This window comes from Xyrauchen texanus, chromosome 50 (assembly GCF_025860055.1).
Source record: "Xyrauchen texanus isolate HMW12.3.18 chromosome 50, RBS_HiC_50CHRs, whole genome shotgun sequence".
Classification (NCBI taxonomy): domain Eukaryota; kingdom Metazoa; phylum Chordata; class Actinopteri; order Cypriniformes; family Catostomidae; genus Xyrauchen; species Xyrauchen texanus.
The window spans coordinates 11,562,574-11,579,670 of record NC_068325.1 but is presented as its reverse complement, the minus strand read 5'-3'; the positions used below and the strand labels follow the sequence as shown (position 1 = coordinate 11,579,670).

At 36.9% G+C, this 17,097-nt stretch overlaps 1 protein-coding gene across 1 annotated transcript; it reads right to left on the bottom strand.

Annotated features, from left to right (window-relative positions):
* Positions 1 to 2,348: 2,348 nt before the first annotated feature.
* Positions 2,349 to 8,516, bottom strand: LOC127641388 (C2 calcium-dependent domain-containing protein 4C-like). The gene is made up of 2 exons (XM_052124372.1): positions 8,435 to 8,516; positions 2,349 to 6,434 (listed from the first exon to the last, which is right to left on the bottom strand). The coding sequence occupies exons 1-2, from the start codon at positions 8,492 to 8,494 to the stop codon at positions 5,133 to 5,135; spliced, it is 1,362 nt and encodes a 453-aa protein (XP_051980332.1). The 5' UTR covers positions 8,495 to 8,516; the 3' UTR covers positions 2,349 to 5,132.
* Between the last annotated feature and the right edge of the window lie 8,581 nt (positions 8,517 to 17,097).

The window sequence follows — 17,097 nt, the reverse complement described above, 5'->3', positions numbered from 1 at the left end:
ACACATGCCCATATGCCCAACAACACATCACTTTGGCTACCGGGGGTCGTTTTTCAAACTTCGGTAAGTAAGCACAGACCGACTTTAGCTAAAGATAAGTGAACCTGCTGTTTCTGATTTCACTGTTGTATCAGTCTGACATACATTACCTCCCAGGCCTGCTCTAGTATGGGCAATAAAACACAAAAAAATCAATTTCTGAACTGTGTGAGATGGCTTATCTTCATATGTCAGATGTAGAGAGTTGCTCAGAATCACTACTGCATGCTAAATTCTACATAAAGGTGCTCATTTATGCCAGAAGCATCTTGCCTGAACAAATCACCATGTTGATAAGGAATGAAGGGCTTTAAATCACAACAAATCTTGAGGAAGTAGGTGTTGTCAGCCTCTGAAAAATGTGCCATTTCATGTAACAAATGAAACTGCGTCTTCTGTAATGTTTTCTTCAAGACAAACTGCGTGGAGTCTAAACATTAGGCAATAAATGAATTAACATTTATACTTAAAACAACACTAAATGCAAATAATAAAATAAAAAAGAAGGAGAAACAACATACCGGTAGTCTCATGGCAACATGCAATAATTCAAACGAGATGGCAAAATCGTAGGATATTGACTTGGCTTGTACGAAAAGTTCAACAAACAGAATTTCAATAAGAAAGGAAATGTCAGCAATCGAATTGATTTATGCTATACAAATGACTGATATACTGTATGTCAATAACGTGTAATGTGCTTCCCTCTCTTGTTCCAAACCCAGATGCTTGCTTTCTTCCGTGGTGCACAAAAGTTATTTTGGTACTGTTTGTCCTAAAGTTGGTACTAAACCAAAAACCAGTGTCAAGATGCTATTATTGCTTTTTGTAAATGTTTGGGTATTACCTAAATTGGGGAATGATGTTTAAACTAATCCAGAAGAAAAGAGCCAAGAGACACTGAAAGAGGTCAGAATGGATCAAAAGTGTCCCAAAGGGGAGTAATAGAGACCGGCTGCACGAGAGGTGTGTGAAACTATGGATGGCTTATATGAAAAAGCTCTGCTATTCTCTTTCTTTCTCTCTCTTATTCTATGTTCTGCTCTCTCTCTCCTTCTCGTCTTAATGAGTCCAGCCGGTGGACAACTATGATAGATGACCCTCTGCTTTTATCTGTTTACTAGGATACCATATGCCTGATTTCTGAAAATCACAGCGTTGAATAACTTCAAGGTGTTCTGTGAGTGTTATTGAAAATGTTTAGAGTGGAATTATTGCAATTGTATTAAAGGATTTTTGGGTTATGGGTTTGTAACACAGTTAAAGGATGGGCAAGGAGGAGGCGAGAACAGGCTTGTCAATATAAATTATATTTAATGAAACTCAAAACCAAAACACACAAACATAAACACACACGACGGACATGCCCGTAATTCTCTCTCTCTCTCGAACCATCGTCACCGGCAGGGGCGAAAATTTCATCAAAATGTTGGGGGGGACAATAAACATAACAATTCTCAAGAGCAATTTTTGAAGGGGACACCAAGGTTTTTTTTTGTTGTTGCTGTTGCATTTGTATTATTTTATTTCTTAAACAATTATTTTAAGAATATATCATTATATTATTTACAATACACATATTTTAATGATATTTTAGGGGGGGACAACCCTCAGATAGGGGGGGTCTGTATACGGAGTTAGGATGAAAATAAGGTGCATTTCAAACTGTTCTAAGACCAGTGCAGACAGACAGCACACTGGAGGTTAAGTCATTCTCTAAAAAGGGAGCAAGGGAGCATCCAATCATTTTCCTATGTGGCCAAGTGCATTCACTTCTTTGGCAGACATGGGACAATAGAATTCAGTACATAGATTCAGTATTTTTCCTGCAAAATGTTATTTTAACTTGGTTGGCAGTGATTGGATGATGCTGGGCATTACATTGAATCAGAATTAATTATGTAACTTTTTCATGTAATGTCTGTAACATCTCAAAAACATGAAGAACCAACACTCCTGGAAACATAAACCTTTGATTAAAAAAAAAACACATCTGACTTTCTATAGCTTTGTATTATTTAGAACTTCACAATTTAGTCCTGCTCTCCACATAAATTGACAATCTTTTTAGTAAAACTATTTGGTCTAAATTATTATTTATTTATTGCATGTTTCTTAGGGGCTACTAGTTACAAATCGAAAAGGGACATGGAAAATGTACACAGCAGTCACGCTCGTCTACTTTTTTAGGGTGCATTCATTTCCACACTCACCATTATTGGGACAAAATGTACCATTGGAGTGCCATAGGAGTTACATAATCCATAATAATCCAATCATTAAGGATGAAATACAACATAAAAATGGCCACAAAAGTTGTTTTTATTTTTTTCATAATTTGCAAAAGTGCTCCAGATTAAAGCCCCAAACCTGAACCCCCAATTGTCCATCTAAAATACAAATACACCAGTTGAATATTCATGCAGAAAACAAAACAAAGTACATTGAAATCTCCATCAAACAGATCACACTTAAAAAGTATAAGAGGTTACCATCTTACCATAGTGAAAATATTATCCATGCACACAAGTTACAATCAACAGAGTTAACGGAATCCAGCACGAAACAGGTCATACTTCTACATCAAGTACATAGGATTGGCACTTTTACAAAATACACCTGTTAAAACAGGAAGACTCCAGCATTAGAGTGGTTTTGGAAATGAAAGACATATTGTAACACTTGAATATAAATGAAAATCCTTGTGTGTTTTTGCAACCAGTAAGTACAGCACAATCCACAGATCAGAAATGTAAAAACGATCATGTTCATCACTTGAATCACTTGTGTAACTAATCAGCTATTCATAGGAATCAATCGGGCCATCTTTGCCTTTGTTTTTTTTTACATTTTAAAAATAACAACCACTCTGGCCAGAAATGCAACATCCATCTGTCCATCCTTTATCATATTTGCATCATATTTCAAACAATTTTCTGTCTGTAGATTTACCACTTATGCTCTGTTCCAAATTCTAGTGTGCTGCCTCCATAGGCAGCATTTTAAGGCATCATAGATGCACTGTTGACATGAAGGCTGATCTAAAATGTAGACACCAAAATTATGCTGCCTCTTAAGGGGCTGTTTACACTGAATGTGTCCTTTCGTCTAAAAAAGCTAAACGAATCGCAACAAATGGAACAGTTGTTTCGCGACAAGTTGAAGTTAACTGACACAGGATCTAAAAAAGTGGCGCTCCTGCACGAGATGCTGAAAAAACAGCAAGACGCGGCACAGTGGTTAAAGACCTCATGTTTACATAGAAAAACTATTACAAAAACAGCACAGATGGATCGATGTGGACATTTATGCAGTGAAACAATAAATCCAAGATGGCGAAGAAAAATAAATGTTGATTACAAATATACTTAATTTCAAGTCAAGTCAAGTCAAGTGGTTTTTATTGTCGTTTCAACCATATACAGTTAGTACAGTACACAGCAAAACGAGACAACGTTCCTCCAGGACCATGGTGCTATTTGCTTTATTTCCATAGCAAAAAGTCTCAATACAAATTACTCCAATCTAATTAAACATGCATTGTTACCAATATTTTGTGTCCTATATAATTTGATGTTTATTAGAGCATCACGCCGTTAGCCTAGCAACATGCTAACGACAAACTTTATTGGAATCAAACACGAGTTGAATCTCCTGTGTGGAGCACATTATTGTATAATATGTGGAGTTGCTGTCTATGCAGAGTCCAAGTCAGTGACTTATGAGATTTCATTTTCGTTACAATGCTGCATTAAGGTCTAAGTATACTTCGGTTATCCGTGCGCTGGTAGAGTAGGTCTCACACACAGTGCGCATAATGCAAATTTTGTCATCGGCACTATACGCAGACTGTCCACGTGCAGGCTATTTTTTTCTTGATGCCTAGACAGTCCACATCTGAGCACTTCGAAGGCTCATGTGCCTGCCATAGACTACTAAATGAGTATCACAAACCAGTCAAAGTCTGCATGTGTCGAATGCCTCTGTATAGGCTTACAGTCAAAAGAGTATACTTTGACAGACTGAGCGCTTGACCGTGCGAAAGACATAATAGCACACGGAAAAAATATGTGTACCTTAGCCTTTAGCAGGCAGCTGCCTATGTAGGCATTAGACATCGATGAAGCTCACTACTGTAGGTTTTGGTACAGAGCTATCACTTCAGATCAATCATTTGCATAATGACAAAAGCAGTATGTATACTCAAATTTCTTTTCCATATGAATTTTACCTAAAACTTTGCAGAATGCCAGCTGGTTTAAAAGTACATTTTAAATGATGACTTGCGGTCGACATAAACTGTAAACAAGATCATCTTTAGCTACTGGTGGAATTTGGTGTGGATTGGCATAACAGTTTAATCTTCATATTACAACCCACAACGACAATTCATTTGGTACCTTCCTCTGGGTATGTAATGTGCATGGAAAGCCTTTCAAAAAAAGGTTTTTAATATGGATCCTTTTTCATAAAAGGCTCTTGACAAAGAGTCCCAACCAGAACACTCAATTCAAATGACGATTTTCAAAAAATACAGAATTCTTCTAAATTATATTCTCAATTAAACAATGGTACACTGTGAGCAAATCTATTCATGCAAAATCCGTCTTCTCATTAGTAAGGCTTCTGGGTTTCACCAAATGACATTCTGCACATTGTTGTCATCGCATTTAGAATTTATGCCAATGTCTGACACACAATTCTTCAGTCTGGATATTTATCCTCCAAATTAGCCAGCTGATGCATCCAGGATCAAAGTTAACATTAGCAGAGAGGGCCATTGTGTAGCTTCAAAGGACTGCGGCTTTGTGGAAAAAAAACGTCTTTACAATCAAAAAGGTAAACGCTCCGTCTTAATTAGTCTCAACGTGTAGATCAACATAAATACAGAAGAAATACAAAAATACTTATATTTACCAGCAACAAATTCAGAGCTATGCAAATACTTTGATCTTAAGCAGGTGGTTGTTATTGTCATTTCTGAATACTAAATCAAGCACTGTGTCAGGCTACATGAAAGACAAAGAAGCGAATATCTATTAAAGAGGACATTATTCCACCTTTGAAGTCCAGTTGTAGGCTGCGTTGAAGGCCTAACATCCCGACAACATCTTGCACAAAGCAACTTCTCGCTCTCCTAACAGAGAGTCTCTTTTCAGGCTAGTTCCTTTATTCACGACCTTGATCTTCAGAGCTAAAATTTTTACCTGAGCCGAAGTCACCGAATCAAAAAAGAAGTCCTCGTTGAAGACAGGATTGCGGCTATTCTTTATAATCGTACTCCTTTGTTTTTGCAACTTGCCTGGATTAAGGTAGAGCGACACGCAGCAGTTGATGCTCTTTATATCAAATATAGGGTCATACAAGTCCTCAGCTGCCATTATGCGGATTCGCAAGCGTGCCGTACCTGCGTCGTAGTCTGAGCAAAGCCGGACGGTGCCTCCTTTGTGCATGTTGATAGTGTGTTCCTTGTGTTGACGGTCGGCACCATGCAGATGTTCCAGAACTCCACCACCTTGCAAGGAGGAACAGTGGCTTCGTCTAGGAACATTAGGGCTTGGTTCCGCGGAGCTGCATTCATCCGTAGACAGGGAACTATGTCTGGCGAATGTCCTCTTGCCTTTCGCAACCTTGGCTTGCGTGTCATGGGTGAAGATCTTCAGAAAAGATGCAGAACGAGAGAGCAAGGGCGAACTGAATGGGGAGGATTCTGCTGAAGAGCAAGTGTCGCTCTCACCACCACTGAAGTAACGGTAGGGGTTTATGTGAGAGGTGTTAAAGTCTGGAGGATTGAGGTGGTTCCCCTCATTGCTGCACTTGCTTTGGGACTTGCGTTGGGTGTTGGGTGAGGTTACTGGGCTGGTGTGGTCACAGTGGAACAGGGATTCTTTCCGCCGGGTGTGGGGACTCTCCATTAACGTGGCAAAGCCGTATGACGTCTGAGTCTTTGGAATGTATGGCAGTGACATTGCGGTCTGAGATTGAGGGTCCGCATTGGTATCACCAGCAACGACATCATCTGCACTCTCGATCTGAATGATATGACGGTTAGCAGCCCTCAGTAAGTTTTTGGTGTCTCCAGCCAACTTGCTGACCAATCGTGGGCTACGAGGGCTGCTGATCTTTTTGTTGCTGATGGTTTGCTCCGATGTTGAGGGTCGCAAACTTTCTTTGGACTTGATGTCAGATGCCTCAGGCTCTGGTGGGCAGCTTACCAGCTTTGGGGGGATAAAGAAATCTGGGATCTTATCAGGTGTGAGAACGTTGCTATACACAGGCGCCTTGCCCTGTTTATCACCTGCCTCTCCTTGCCGGAGCACATTTGTTTCAACTGAGTCCCGAATCTTCTCCAGAACCCACATGATCCCTCTGGGCTTAACCCACTGGGTGATCCGCTATCGTCAGGAACCACAAACAACAAAATGTTTAACACCATGCCTCATTTACACAAAATAGAAGAAAAGCTATTTATTCTTTACTGTTAACCATTACAAAACAACAAATGTACCATTAAAATATGAATTGTCTCATATATAAAATGTTTCTACCATGATCTTGCCCTTAAAAATAAACATTTTTGTGTAACCTAATGTAGTTAGATTGATTAACATAAGTTAACATGAACCATCAATGGAAAACACTTTTACCACACTTAGTCATCTTTATAAATGTTAATTTCAACATAAACAAATACATTTTTTACATTACAAGTTGTATACATTAACATTACTTAAATGCATTATGAACTAATATGAACAATTATATTTTTTATAAATGAGCATTAACTAAGATTAATAAAGTTATTAAAAACAATGTTCATTGTTCATGACACCTAATGCATTTAACAATGCTCACAAATACAACCTTTTGTAAATTGTTACCATTCAGTCATATGGGCTAAATATTTTGAATACAACCTGCAAATTTCATTTGGTAACACTTTACAATAAGGTGCAATTCGTTAAAGGAAGATTCCGTGTTCAATATAAGTTAAGCTCAACTGACAGCATTTGTGGCATAATAATGATTTCCACAAAAATGTATTTAGACTTGTCTCTCCTTACCTAGAAATGTGAAGCTTATAATTGTATTAAAGCACTTACATTAATTCTTCTGATAAAACTCACGTATTATTTGAGTAAAGTTGTTTAAATCATCATTATTTTAGTTGTTTTAGGGTTAACGGCATACGTGTGAATGGGTGAATGAGATGCAGTATAATTTTTTTTTTAAAGAAAAGGAGGGATGATTCTAAATATTTTTTGTGGTAATCAATATTATGCCACAAATGCGGTTGAATTAGCTCAACTTGTATTGAACCCGGAATATTCCTTTAACATTAGTAAATGCATTAGGAATTATAAATCAAATGCATATACTTTTACAGCATTTATTAATCTTTGGTAATGCCATTTAATAAAAAATAAAATGTTCATTGTTAGTTCATAGTGCATTAACTAATGTTAACAAATACAACTTTTATTTTAAAATATTTATACTTAATAAAATCTTAATAAAATGTACATTTAATAAAATCAAAAGTCACAAATTCTGATTGCTGAACTTCAGACTAGATTCAATTTGTAAAGCATAAACAAATGAACTGAAAAAATACAAATCAAGCATGCGTCCTTTAACAAAATGACTATTGATTTTCGAGTCGACGAAAACAAAGAAAAGGAGATGCAAAACTCGTGTTGAAGCGAGTTTGAGAGCTTTTGCCTGACAGCATACTGTACTGGAGACAATTCCTGGAGGATTTGACATTTAGACAGATTTTATGTGGCAAAAATAAATAAATAAGCGTTTTGACACAATCTAATATAATACCCAAACTGGGACTGAATTCACTTGATTCGAGCAACAGGTTGCGTCGTCTCATGCACAGCTCAACTTCTCTTAAGACTCATGTTCACAGTCACTGTATTCAATGCACAGAGAATTAACGCAATTGCGACTTTACTATATGTTAAATCCTTCCTGAGAATTACAATATATATATATATATATATATATATATATATATATATATATATATATGGCTGTATAGCGTTTTTCCGCACAATTGCAATTTTGTTTTCAGAAAAAATTTCATCATGAATGTAGGCTAATTAGGGAATATCAGCTGGAATTTTGCGTTGTCCCAATGGCAGATGTGCTCACTAAATTTAAAGTAAAATAAAAAATAGCCTTCTGAATAAATATAGTAATTTGTTTTGAAGTATAATCAATAGGCAATGTTCTATGCATGTCATATTCCCCCATTTGAAATGGAAAATATAGCCCATCACTCATCTAGGCTACTATTAATCAAAATACATAACTTAAGTCAATCATTAATATAGTTTAGAAAAATACACTTTTAAAACTGCTGCATTAATAGTAAATGACTTACTGGATTAGGATAGGATTTTCCTCGCCGAGTATTCACCTTCCCAGGCACTTCAGTGTTCATTAGTGTGCGCTGTTTCTCCCCCTTGAGCAGTGGCGAGAAGTTCACATCATCCGTGTGTCGCCTGTTGCACATTTATAGTCCTGCAGCAGACGCGCGCCACTGAACGAGCCAATCAGAGGACGCGAAGCGCTTCCGATCCGAGTCGCATCAATCGCTCGAATAACCACTGTGAACAATCAGAGCTGAATGCTAGGTTTTTAAACAATACGGCAGCTGCCCCTATTTGATTTAAATACCACTGTCTGAAGCCTACTGATTACAAAAATGCATCTCGTTTTAAATTAAATTAATATGTTAAGGTTTCTTGCTGCCCACTGCTGTAAATACCTCGTTCAAGTTGCTACAACAGACTTTGAGCAACCTTCAACCAGCCAGTGAAGTCTGAAGTTGATTAAATCTGTACTTACACAAAATGAGCCCTCCATCATCGTGCTTGTTAGTTGCTCAGTCATTGCTGAAATTGACTGTTCCGAAAAAGTAAAGTGAGTGGAGCACAAAAGCACTTGACTTAATTTAATTTAAATCACTTGCCTATCTTCTGTCATTGGTTTCCCTGGAGACCTTGCCATATCTATGGCAACAAATAGATTTTTACAGGAGCAGAAATAGATTTGGTTCCAAATAGTAACCCGAGGGGGGAAGAATCCTAGGGGTGATGCTGCATGAGGCTCCAGGAATAGATAAGACATCGTGTTATGGACTACACATTATACACATTTAAGATTCTAAATGGTTTTGACAGTGACCTGTAGTTGTCAGACAGGTATTATTATTTTTTATTGAATAATTTTTTTTTGTGATAAATGTTTTTTATTGATTAATCTATTAAACAATGAAAAGCAAACCGTACAAGCAGAATAAATATTTAACCCTAATAATTTGGATGATGGATGGATGACAATCACACACATCAACTACACCTCTCTCTCCACTGTCCCTCCCCAAGAGCCCTCCAAATAACCCAGATTCTAGCCCCATTTCTCTACAAACAAGTCTAAATTGCCCATCTCTGAATACCACTCCTGAAATGGGGGTGCTCCAGATGACTTCCAACCCCTTAAAATGATCTGTCTGGCAATCATGATGGCAGTTCGGACCCAGTTTTTTATGTGCTTATTCTCCATATTAGTCACCTAAAATACAGACTCTGGGGCAAAATAAACTTTGGGACATAAAACTGAATCTTCAACCAAAATTCTTGGATCTTAACACATCCCCAAAAGACATGGGTTGTGTCTCTATCTTCTGATTAACTTCGCCAGCAGATGGGAGTGTCTTTGAGACCAAGCCTATACAATCTAGAGGGGGTCCAATAGACTCTATGTAAAATCTTGAATTGCATAAGGTGAACCCTTGCATTTCTATATGCAGACTTGATGTTATTTAGAATCCTAGCTCACACTCCCTCCTCCAATACCAAGTTTAGATCTTTCTCCCATAATCTCTTAAGAGAAGTTAAAGTTCCATCCCCCAGACTCTGAATTAACAGGGAGTAATACACGGATGCCTCATGACCTTTTTCAAAAGCAGTAGTCAGATCGGTATTTGTTGTCTTAGGCAACACACTAATCTGTTTTTGTTTGAAAACTCCTGTTTTGGTTTCCTAACGTTATCATTTTCCAAAGCATGCAGTCATGGAGATAACTTTCGAAAAATTGTTTTTTGAAACCCTTTTTTTCGAGGAAGACACTGTTTTAGTGTGGATGAGAAGCATAAACGTAGCAAAATAAATGCATTTTCCAACAAAAACAGAGCGTGGGCCAGTGCCGTAGCTAGAGTTGAAGTCAGAAGTTTACAGTACATAGAAGTTTACCAAAAACATTTAAACTCAGTTTTTCACAAATCCTGACATTTAGTCAAAGAAAACCTTCCCCGTCTTTGCTCAGTTAGGACCACTACTTTATTTTAAGAATGTGAAATGTCAGAATAATAGTAGATAGAATTATATATTTCAGCTTTTCTTTTTTTTTCATCACATTCCCAGTGGGTCAGAAATTGACATACACTTTGTTAGTATTTGGCAGCATTGCCTTTAAATTGTTTAACTTGGGTCAAACATTTTGGGTAGCCTTCCACAAGCTTCTCACAATAAGTTGCTGGAATTTTGGCCCATTCATCCAGACAGAACTGGTGTAACCGAGTCAGGTTTTTAGGCCTCCTTGTTTGCAAATGCTTTTTCAGTTCTGCCACATATTGACTGAGATCAGACTGAGGTCAGGGCTTTGTGATGGCCACTCCAATACCTTGACTTTGTTGTCCTTAAGCCAATTTGCTATAACTTTGGAGGTATGCTTGGGGTCATTGTCCATTTGGAAGACCCAATTGCGACCAAGCTTTAACTTCCTGGCTGATGTCTTGAGATGTTGCTTCAATATATCCACATAATTTTCCTTACTCATGATGTCATTTATTTTGTGAAGTGCACCAGTCCCTCATGCAGCAAAGCACCCCCACAACATGCAGCCACCCCCATGCTTCATGGTTGGGATGGTGTTCTTTGGCTTGCAAGCCTCACCCCTTTTCCTCAAAACATAATGATGGCCATTATGGCCAAACAGTTACATTTTTGTTTCATCAGACCAGAGGACATTTCTCCAAAAAGTATGATCTCTGTCCCCATGTGCACTTGTAAACTGTAGTCTGGCTTTATTATGGTGGTTTTGCAGCACTGACTTCTTCCTTGCTGAGCAGCCTTTCAGGTTGTCGATGTATAGCACTCGTTTGACTGTGGATATAGATACTTGTCTACCTGTTTCCTCCAGCATCTTCACAAGATCCTTTGCTGTTGTTCTGGGATTGATTTGCACTTTTCACACCAATCTACGTTAATCTCTAGGAGACATCTCCTTCCTGAGCAGTATGATAGCTGCATGGTCCCATGGTGTTTATACTTACATACAATTGTGGTCCATTCAGGAATTTGGAAATTTCTCCCAAGGATGAACCAGGCTTGTGGAGGTCAACAAATTATTTCCTGAGGTCTTGGCTGATTTCTTTTGATTTTCTAATGATGTCAAGCAAAGAGGCATCGAGTTTGAAGGTAGAATACATCCAAAGGTACACCTCCAATTGACTCCAATTAGCCTATCAGAAGCTACTTGGCTAGTTGCCTAAAGGCTTGACATCATTTTCTGGAATTTTCCAAGTTGCTTAAAAGCACAGTTAACTTCTGACCCACTGGAATTGTGATAGTCAATTAAAAGTGAAACAATCTGTCTGTAAACAATTGTAAAAAAAATTACTAGTGTCAAGGACAAAGTAGATGTCCTAAAATACTTGTGAAATATGTGGAGTTAAAAAATTTGTTTTAATGACTTCAACCTAAGTGTATGTAAGCTTCTGACTTCAACTGTAGACCCTGGCTGATAGGGCTGAAGCCCCAGATCTTTTGTTAATAGCCCTGAATGTTTTTTTATGAGAAAAAAAAAGAAAAAAGTAAGGCTTAACTACATCAGGTTACAAAATTAACAAGGCAGGCTTCAATTCAGGCTTCAAATGTAAATGAATTCCAATCAGTGAGCCCAACTTGCATTAATTAAGCATTTGCAATTTGACTTTTACCTGCTGTTTGTGCTCAAGTTCATCAGACACATTACGAACGCCTTGTGTGGGAGCTTTCTATTTTCTCTCACGGGGTGCAGATTTCCTGTATCAAAGGCACTGAGGTTTTATTATGCAAGCCTTATTTCTAAATATATAATCTATAAGCCTCATTTCTAATCTTCATATGTTTTAAAAAATCCACACACAAAGTAGATTTTAATGCGTGTATCTTGTTTGGTTATTCGGCTTTAGTCGGGAGTTGGTACGCAAGAATAAATATTGTTTAATGCAATGGAATGTCCTCAAAAAATGATAAATCTCACCTTAATGTCAAACAAAGATTATCAAACTGTCACTTCCTGTATACGCGCTCTGCCTGTGCTGGTTCACATTTCCATGTCATGTGCGTGGAATTAAACTGCTGTGTTTAAATAGCCTCTTTGGGGGTGCCTTGATTTTTAAATGGGTTAAAATCAAATTACATTGAACTTGTCAAATTATTGTACTTAAGTCTGCAAACCAGAGCAATAGGGGAAAAAAACCCTCTCTTACTGTTTATCAAGCGTTGAAACTTTGCTTTGTTAAAAACAACCTGGAATCGTGAAACCCAACCCAGGTGTTTCGAGATGCGTTTATAAAAATTAAACTCATTTTAAACTTTACTCGGTGATCCCATGATGGTGTTTTATTGCCATGTTAAATAAGAAAATAATATGTGATTTTGATAAAGTCGTAATATTTCGCATATAAAGTAAAAATAATGTGAATAAAGTTGTAGCATTATGAGAATTAAGTCGTAATAGTTTGAGAATAAAGTTGTTACATTATGATTTTACATTTTGTTTGAGAATAAAGTAAAAATTATTAAAATAAAGTCTTAGCATTGTGAGAATATAGTATATTGTGTGAATAAAGTAGAAATATTAGAGAGAAAAAATCTCAATATTAGGCTAAACAGAGCACCATTATTACAATGAAAGAACGGACGTCGAGCCAGCAGCTTCATTAATGCAAGAGATGGATTTGAAGGATGTAGTTAAATCATCTTTAGGATAGGATTTAGCAATAAAGAAATCCTTGGTCTTTTGGCGCATCAGCACATTAGTATTAGTTATTTGTGTCCGGACTCTGCAGCTGTTATCTAGGAAATGTAATTTATTCAGGAGAAAGAACTAGACTGATTCAAGCAGTCCTGCTTGGCATTGTTATTGGGTTTTCCTCTCTAAACAATCCTGTAACTGAGAGGATGTTACCACATACAATGTCTTGAAATGGACCTACTGTATATAATTCACAGCAGTTCCAATTATTTTTTGCTTCACTTGAGAGTAAGCCTCTCGTGCCTCCCTTAACAGGCACCCACATGTTGAAAACTCCTGTACTAATGCACAACTCATTCATGAACAGAGATCTTGCAAAAACTTCCCACAAATTCAGATCAGTTGCATAGCCAAGTTATCTCCCTGATTAGTGATTTTGTATGTAAAATCCCAGATGCTCCACTATGTTGTCCACCACATTACTTAAAATATTTTGACTTTAATCTCATAATGCTTCGATTTTCTTCTCCTTATTTTTAATTTATTCTCAATATATATAATGATAAATAAAATGTTAAATTACTTTGATTTTATTGTTAGCATTCATTTCTGCACAATGAACAATGAGCCTCAATTTGTAATTCTCGCTTTGATCCTCCACATTTTAAATTAACGTGTTTGATCAGTTTATTGTGCTCTTGATGTTTGCTTATATAAAGTTCTGAACCAGTGTCAGTGTTGCACTTAATATAATTATTATTTGACAGATAGGGTGTTGATTTTTTAAGTCATGGAAGGAAATTATATACTATATTATATTATTTTTAAATTATAATATGAGACTAAGCCCCAGATGACACTGAAGTCTAGCGATGCCCCTGGCGTGGACGTGTCCTTAATTTGAAAACTATGTCTTACGTTTGCTAACGTCATCATTCTCAAAAGCATGTGGTATTGGAGGTAATGGGAAAGTATTCTTTGATTAATGGAAGTACCTATCATGTATATTTTTGTTTTGTGTGTATTATGCCCCCCCTTAAAAGTATAAATGAATTAAAATCAAAATATTTACACTAATTTCCAACGCTGATGTAACCACACATTCAGGAAGGGGGGAACCAAATTGTGATGTCATTTACAAAAATGGTTGCTATACTTGTGAGTCATGCAACTTAATTTAATGGAACAATTTCCTGACAGCTGAGACAAAGATAATCACGAGAGCAGACCATCTATTCACAGATGGGGCTTGTTCATCAATTGGTCATTCACAACGTACAAAGTCATGTCAAGAGACATTACTCTGTCTCGCTTTGTGCATCTATTTCAAGCATTTGGATGGGTGGTTCTGACTGGAGGACGGAAACACGGATCAAGAATAACAAGAAAACAGGCTTGACCTGAAAAATGGAAAAAAAGACAGCGAAAAGGCCCAGGGTACACTGTGTTCCAACAATGAATGTATGGCTCACATGGCTCCTTACATATTCTTTGACAAATGCAAGGTGTGGGGGAAAGGAAAGGGAATAAACACACTCACACACTCATTTCATAGTAGGAATTATTGTTACACTCCATTCCCAGTCATTGGTTTCCTTGGTGACCGCTACACACACACACTTACCCTCCTTGGAGACTTGAAGTTTTTACCCATCACCCACTTGTCTGAATTGCTCGACCCACCAATCTGCAGTGGTTTAAGAGTGGGTGAGATGAACACTGGAGGGCAAGACACTATTATGCTGGTATATATATATATATATATATATATATATATATATATATATATATATATATATACTATATATATATATATATATATACACACACACACACACACAAACTACAACATCTATAGGGCATTATATATTATAATAGTTCACCCAAAAATGTAAATTCTCTCATTATTTACTCACTCTCATGCATCCCAGTTGAGTATGAATTTCTTTCTTCTGCAGAACACATACAAAGATTTTTAGTGCACAATTCAAGTAAATGGTGACCAACATTTTTAAGCACTAAAAACAACATAAAGTCAGCATAAAAGTAATCCATAAAACTCATGTGGCTTAATCCATGTCTTCTGAAGAGATCCAATCGGTTTTGGATGAAAATGAAAATCTTAGGGATTACTTTTATGATGACTTTATGTGCTTTTTGGAGCTTCAAAGTTTTGGTCACCATTCACTTGCATTGTGAGGACCTTGAGAGCTGAGATATTCTTAAAATCTTAATTTGTGTTCTGCAGAAGAATGAAAGTCATAAACATTTGGGATGGCATGAGGGTGAGAAATTATGAGAGAATTTTCATTTTTGGGTGAACTATCCCTTTAACAAAACCAATAAATTTTTTCCTCAGTGGTGAGGTAATACACAGACAGATCAGATAGATCACCACTGCCTCCAATCAAAGACCTTTCATTTTAGCTGACCTTCAAGTCAGGTCTTTCGTCATCATAACTGAGCAGCAAAAATACAGACTATAGCGGCGTGTTGTCAAAGGTCCTTCATAATAGCTCTTGGTATGCGACTACAGTGGCAAATTTCATTCATTCCTCATTCAATCAAGGGAACACCACCTACACTCTGAGTATGATCAAGATTTATTCATATTAGATGCAAATTAATCCTTCAAATCTATTTTTGGGTGCTGACGGAGTGACAGTCTCATATGAGCTTTTTCAACACTTGAATGGCACTGCAAAGTATGGTGTTTTAATAAGCAATACAAAAGAGTTGCAGGATTTTTTTTTTGTCTTCTTTGGCCTCTGGTACATCGTAAACATGTTAAGATGGTAATGATATTGTCAATAAGATATAACTATGGACCTGCTTGCTTGTTCAAAAACACAAAAGGGATGTAGAGCATATTAAATTACGTTTTAGCCATTAAGGTTTGTGTTGCTTTTACTTTGAATAAAACATTGCAAATTTAAAAGTGACTAATTTTGAGCTCAAACAGACTGGTTCAGAAAGATAAGAGGCAAATCCTAAAAGTAATGATCAGAGTAAACTGTTAAATGTAGGCCTATTAATTCTATAACAAAAAGTAGCACAACGCTGCCCTCTAGTGGCAAAACTGGTTTATGCATTTCAGTGCAAAACAAAATGTGAAACGTCTGCAAATATGCTGTTAGCTTTTTTCTAAAATACCAAGTATTATTAATTATTTTGAGAATTACTTTTACCAACTGATCCCTATTAGTTTACTTCAAGTTCACACGTGTTTCAGGGCACACAAAATCAATTGAGAAAGAAATGCGTGCTATCGCCACTGCACACTCATTAGCAAGCAATTTTAAATAATAGAAATAAGGATATGCATAGCCTTCTATACGCATATTGATAGTAGACTTTATCTTACCGTACATTCAGAGTGACGACTGAGTCTGTTTCTGAGAGTATAGGCCTACAAAACATCATAGTAGTAAATTATCCTCCAAAGTCATTAGCGGGAGCGGTAATTGTTTTTCACCCGAGTATGGAAGTATGAGTCTTTTGCAAGCACGTCAGAATATATAACACACTGTGGACTTAAATCCTAATTTTATGTAGACTATACATATCTCTATACCTTCGAATAGTTCTCGTTCAAAGTTTGTGTTTTTAGCGAATCAGTTGAATAAACGATTCACTGATTCACAGACCACAGCTCATTTATCTCCCCTAACTGGTGTAATGTTATCTGCAACACATACAACATGTCGGTTTTAAATCTTTTCGTCTGGAAAGCATCACAATCTAATTAAAATCTGCTAACCATCTTAAAAAGATCAGATTTATCATAAACATCTCAAAGACATCTGCTGAATGTCTTATTGATATCGGAGACAAAACAACTTATAGACGTATTTCAGATGAGCAAACGACCTAAACAAAACGTCTTCCAGACACATCAAATTGACGTCTGGGTGATGATGTACCTGTGTTCAGGGAAATCGTGACTGACAGAATCTTTTTGTTGAATGGATTCGAAAGACTCGATTGACAGGGATGAATCATAATCCCCACAACTATCCG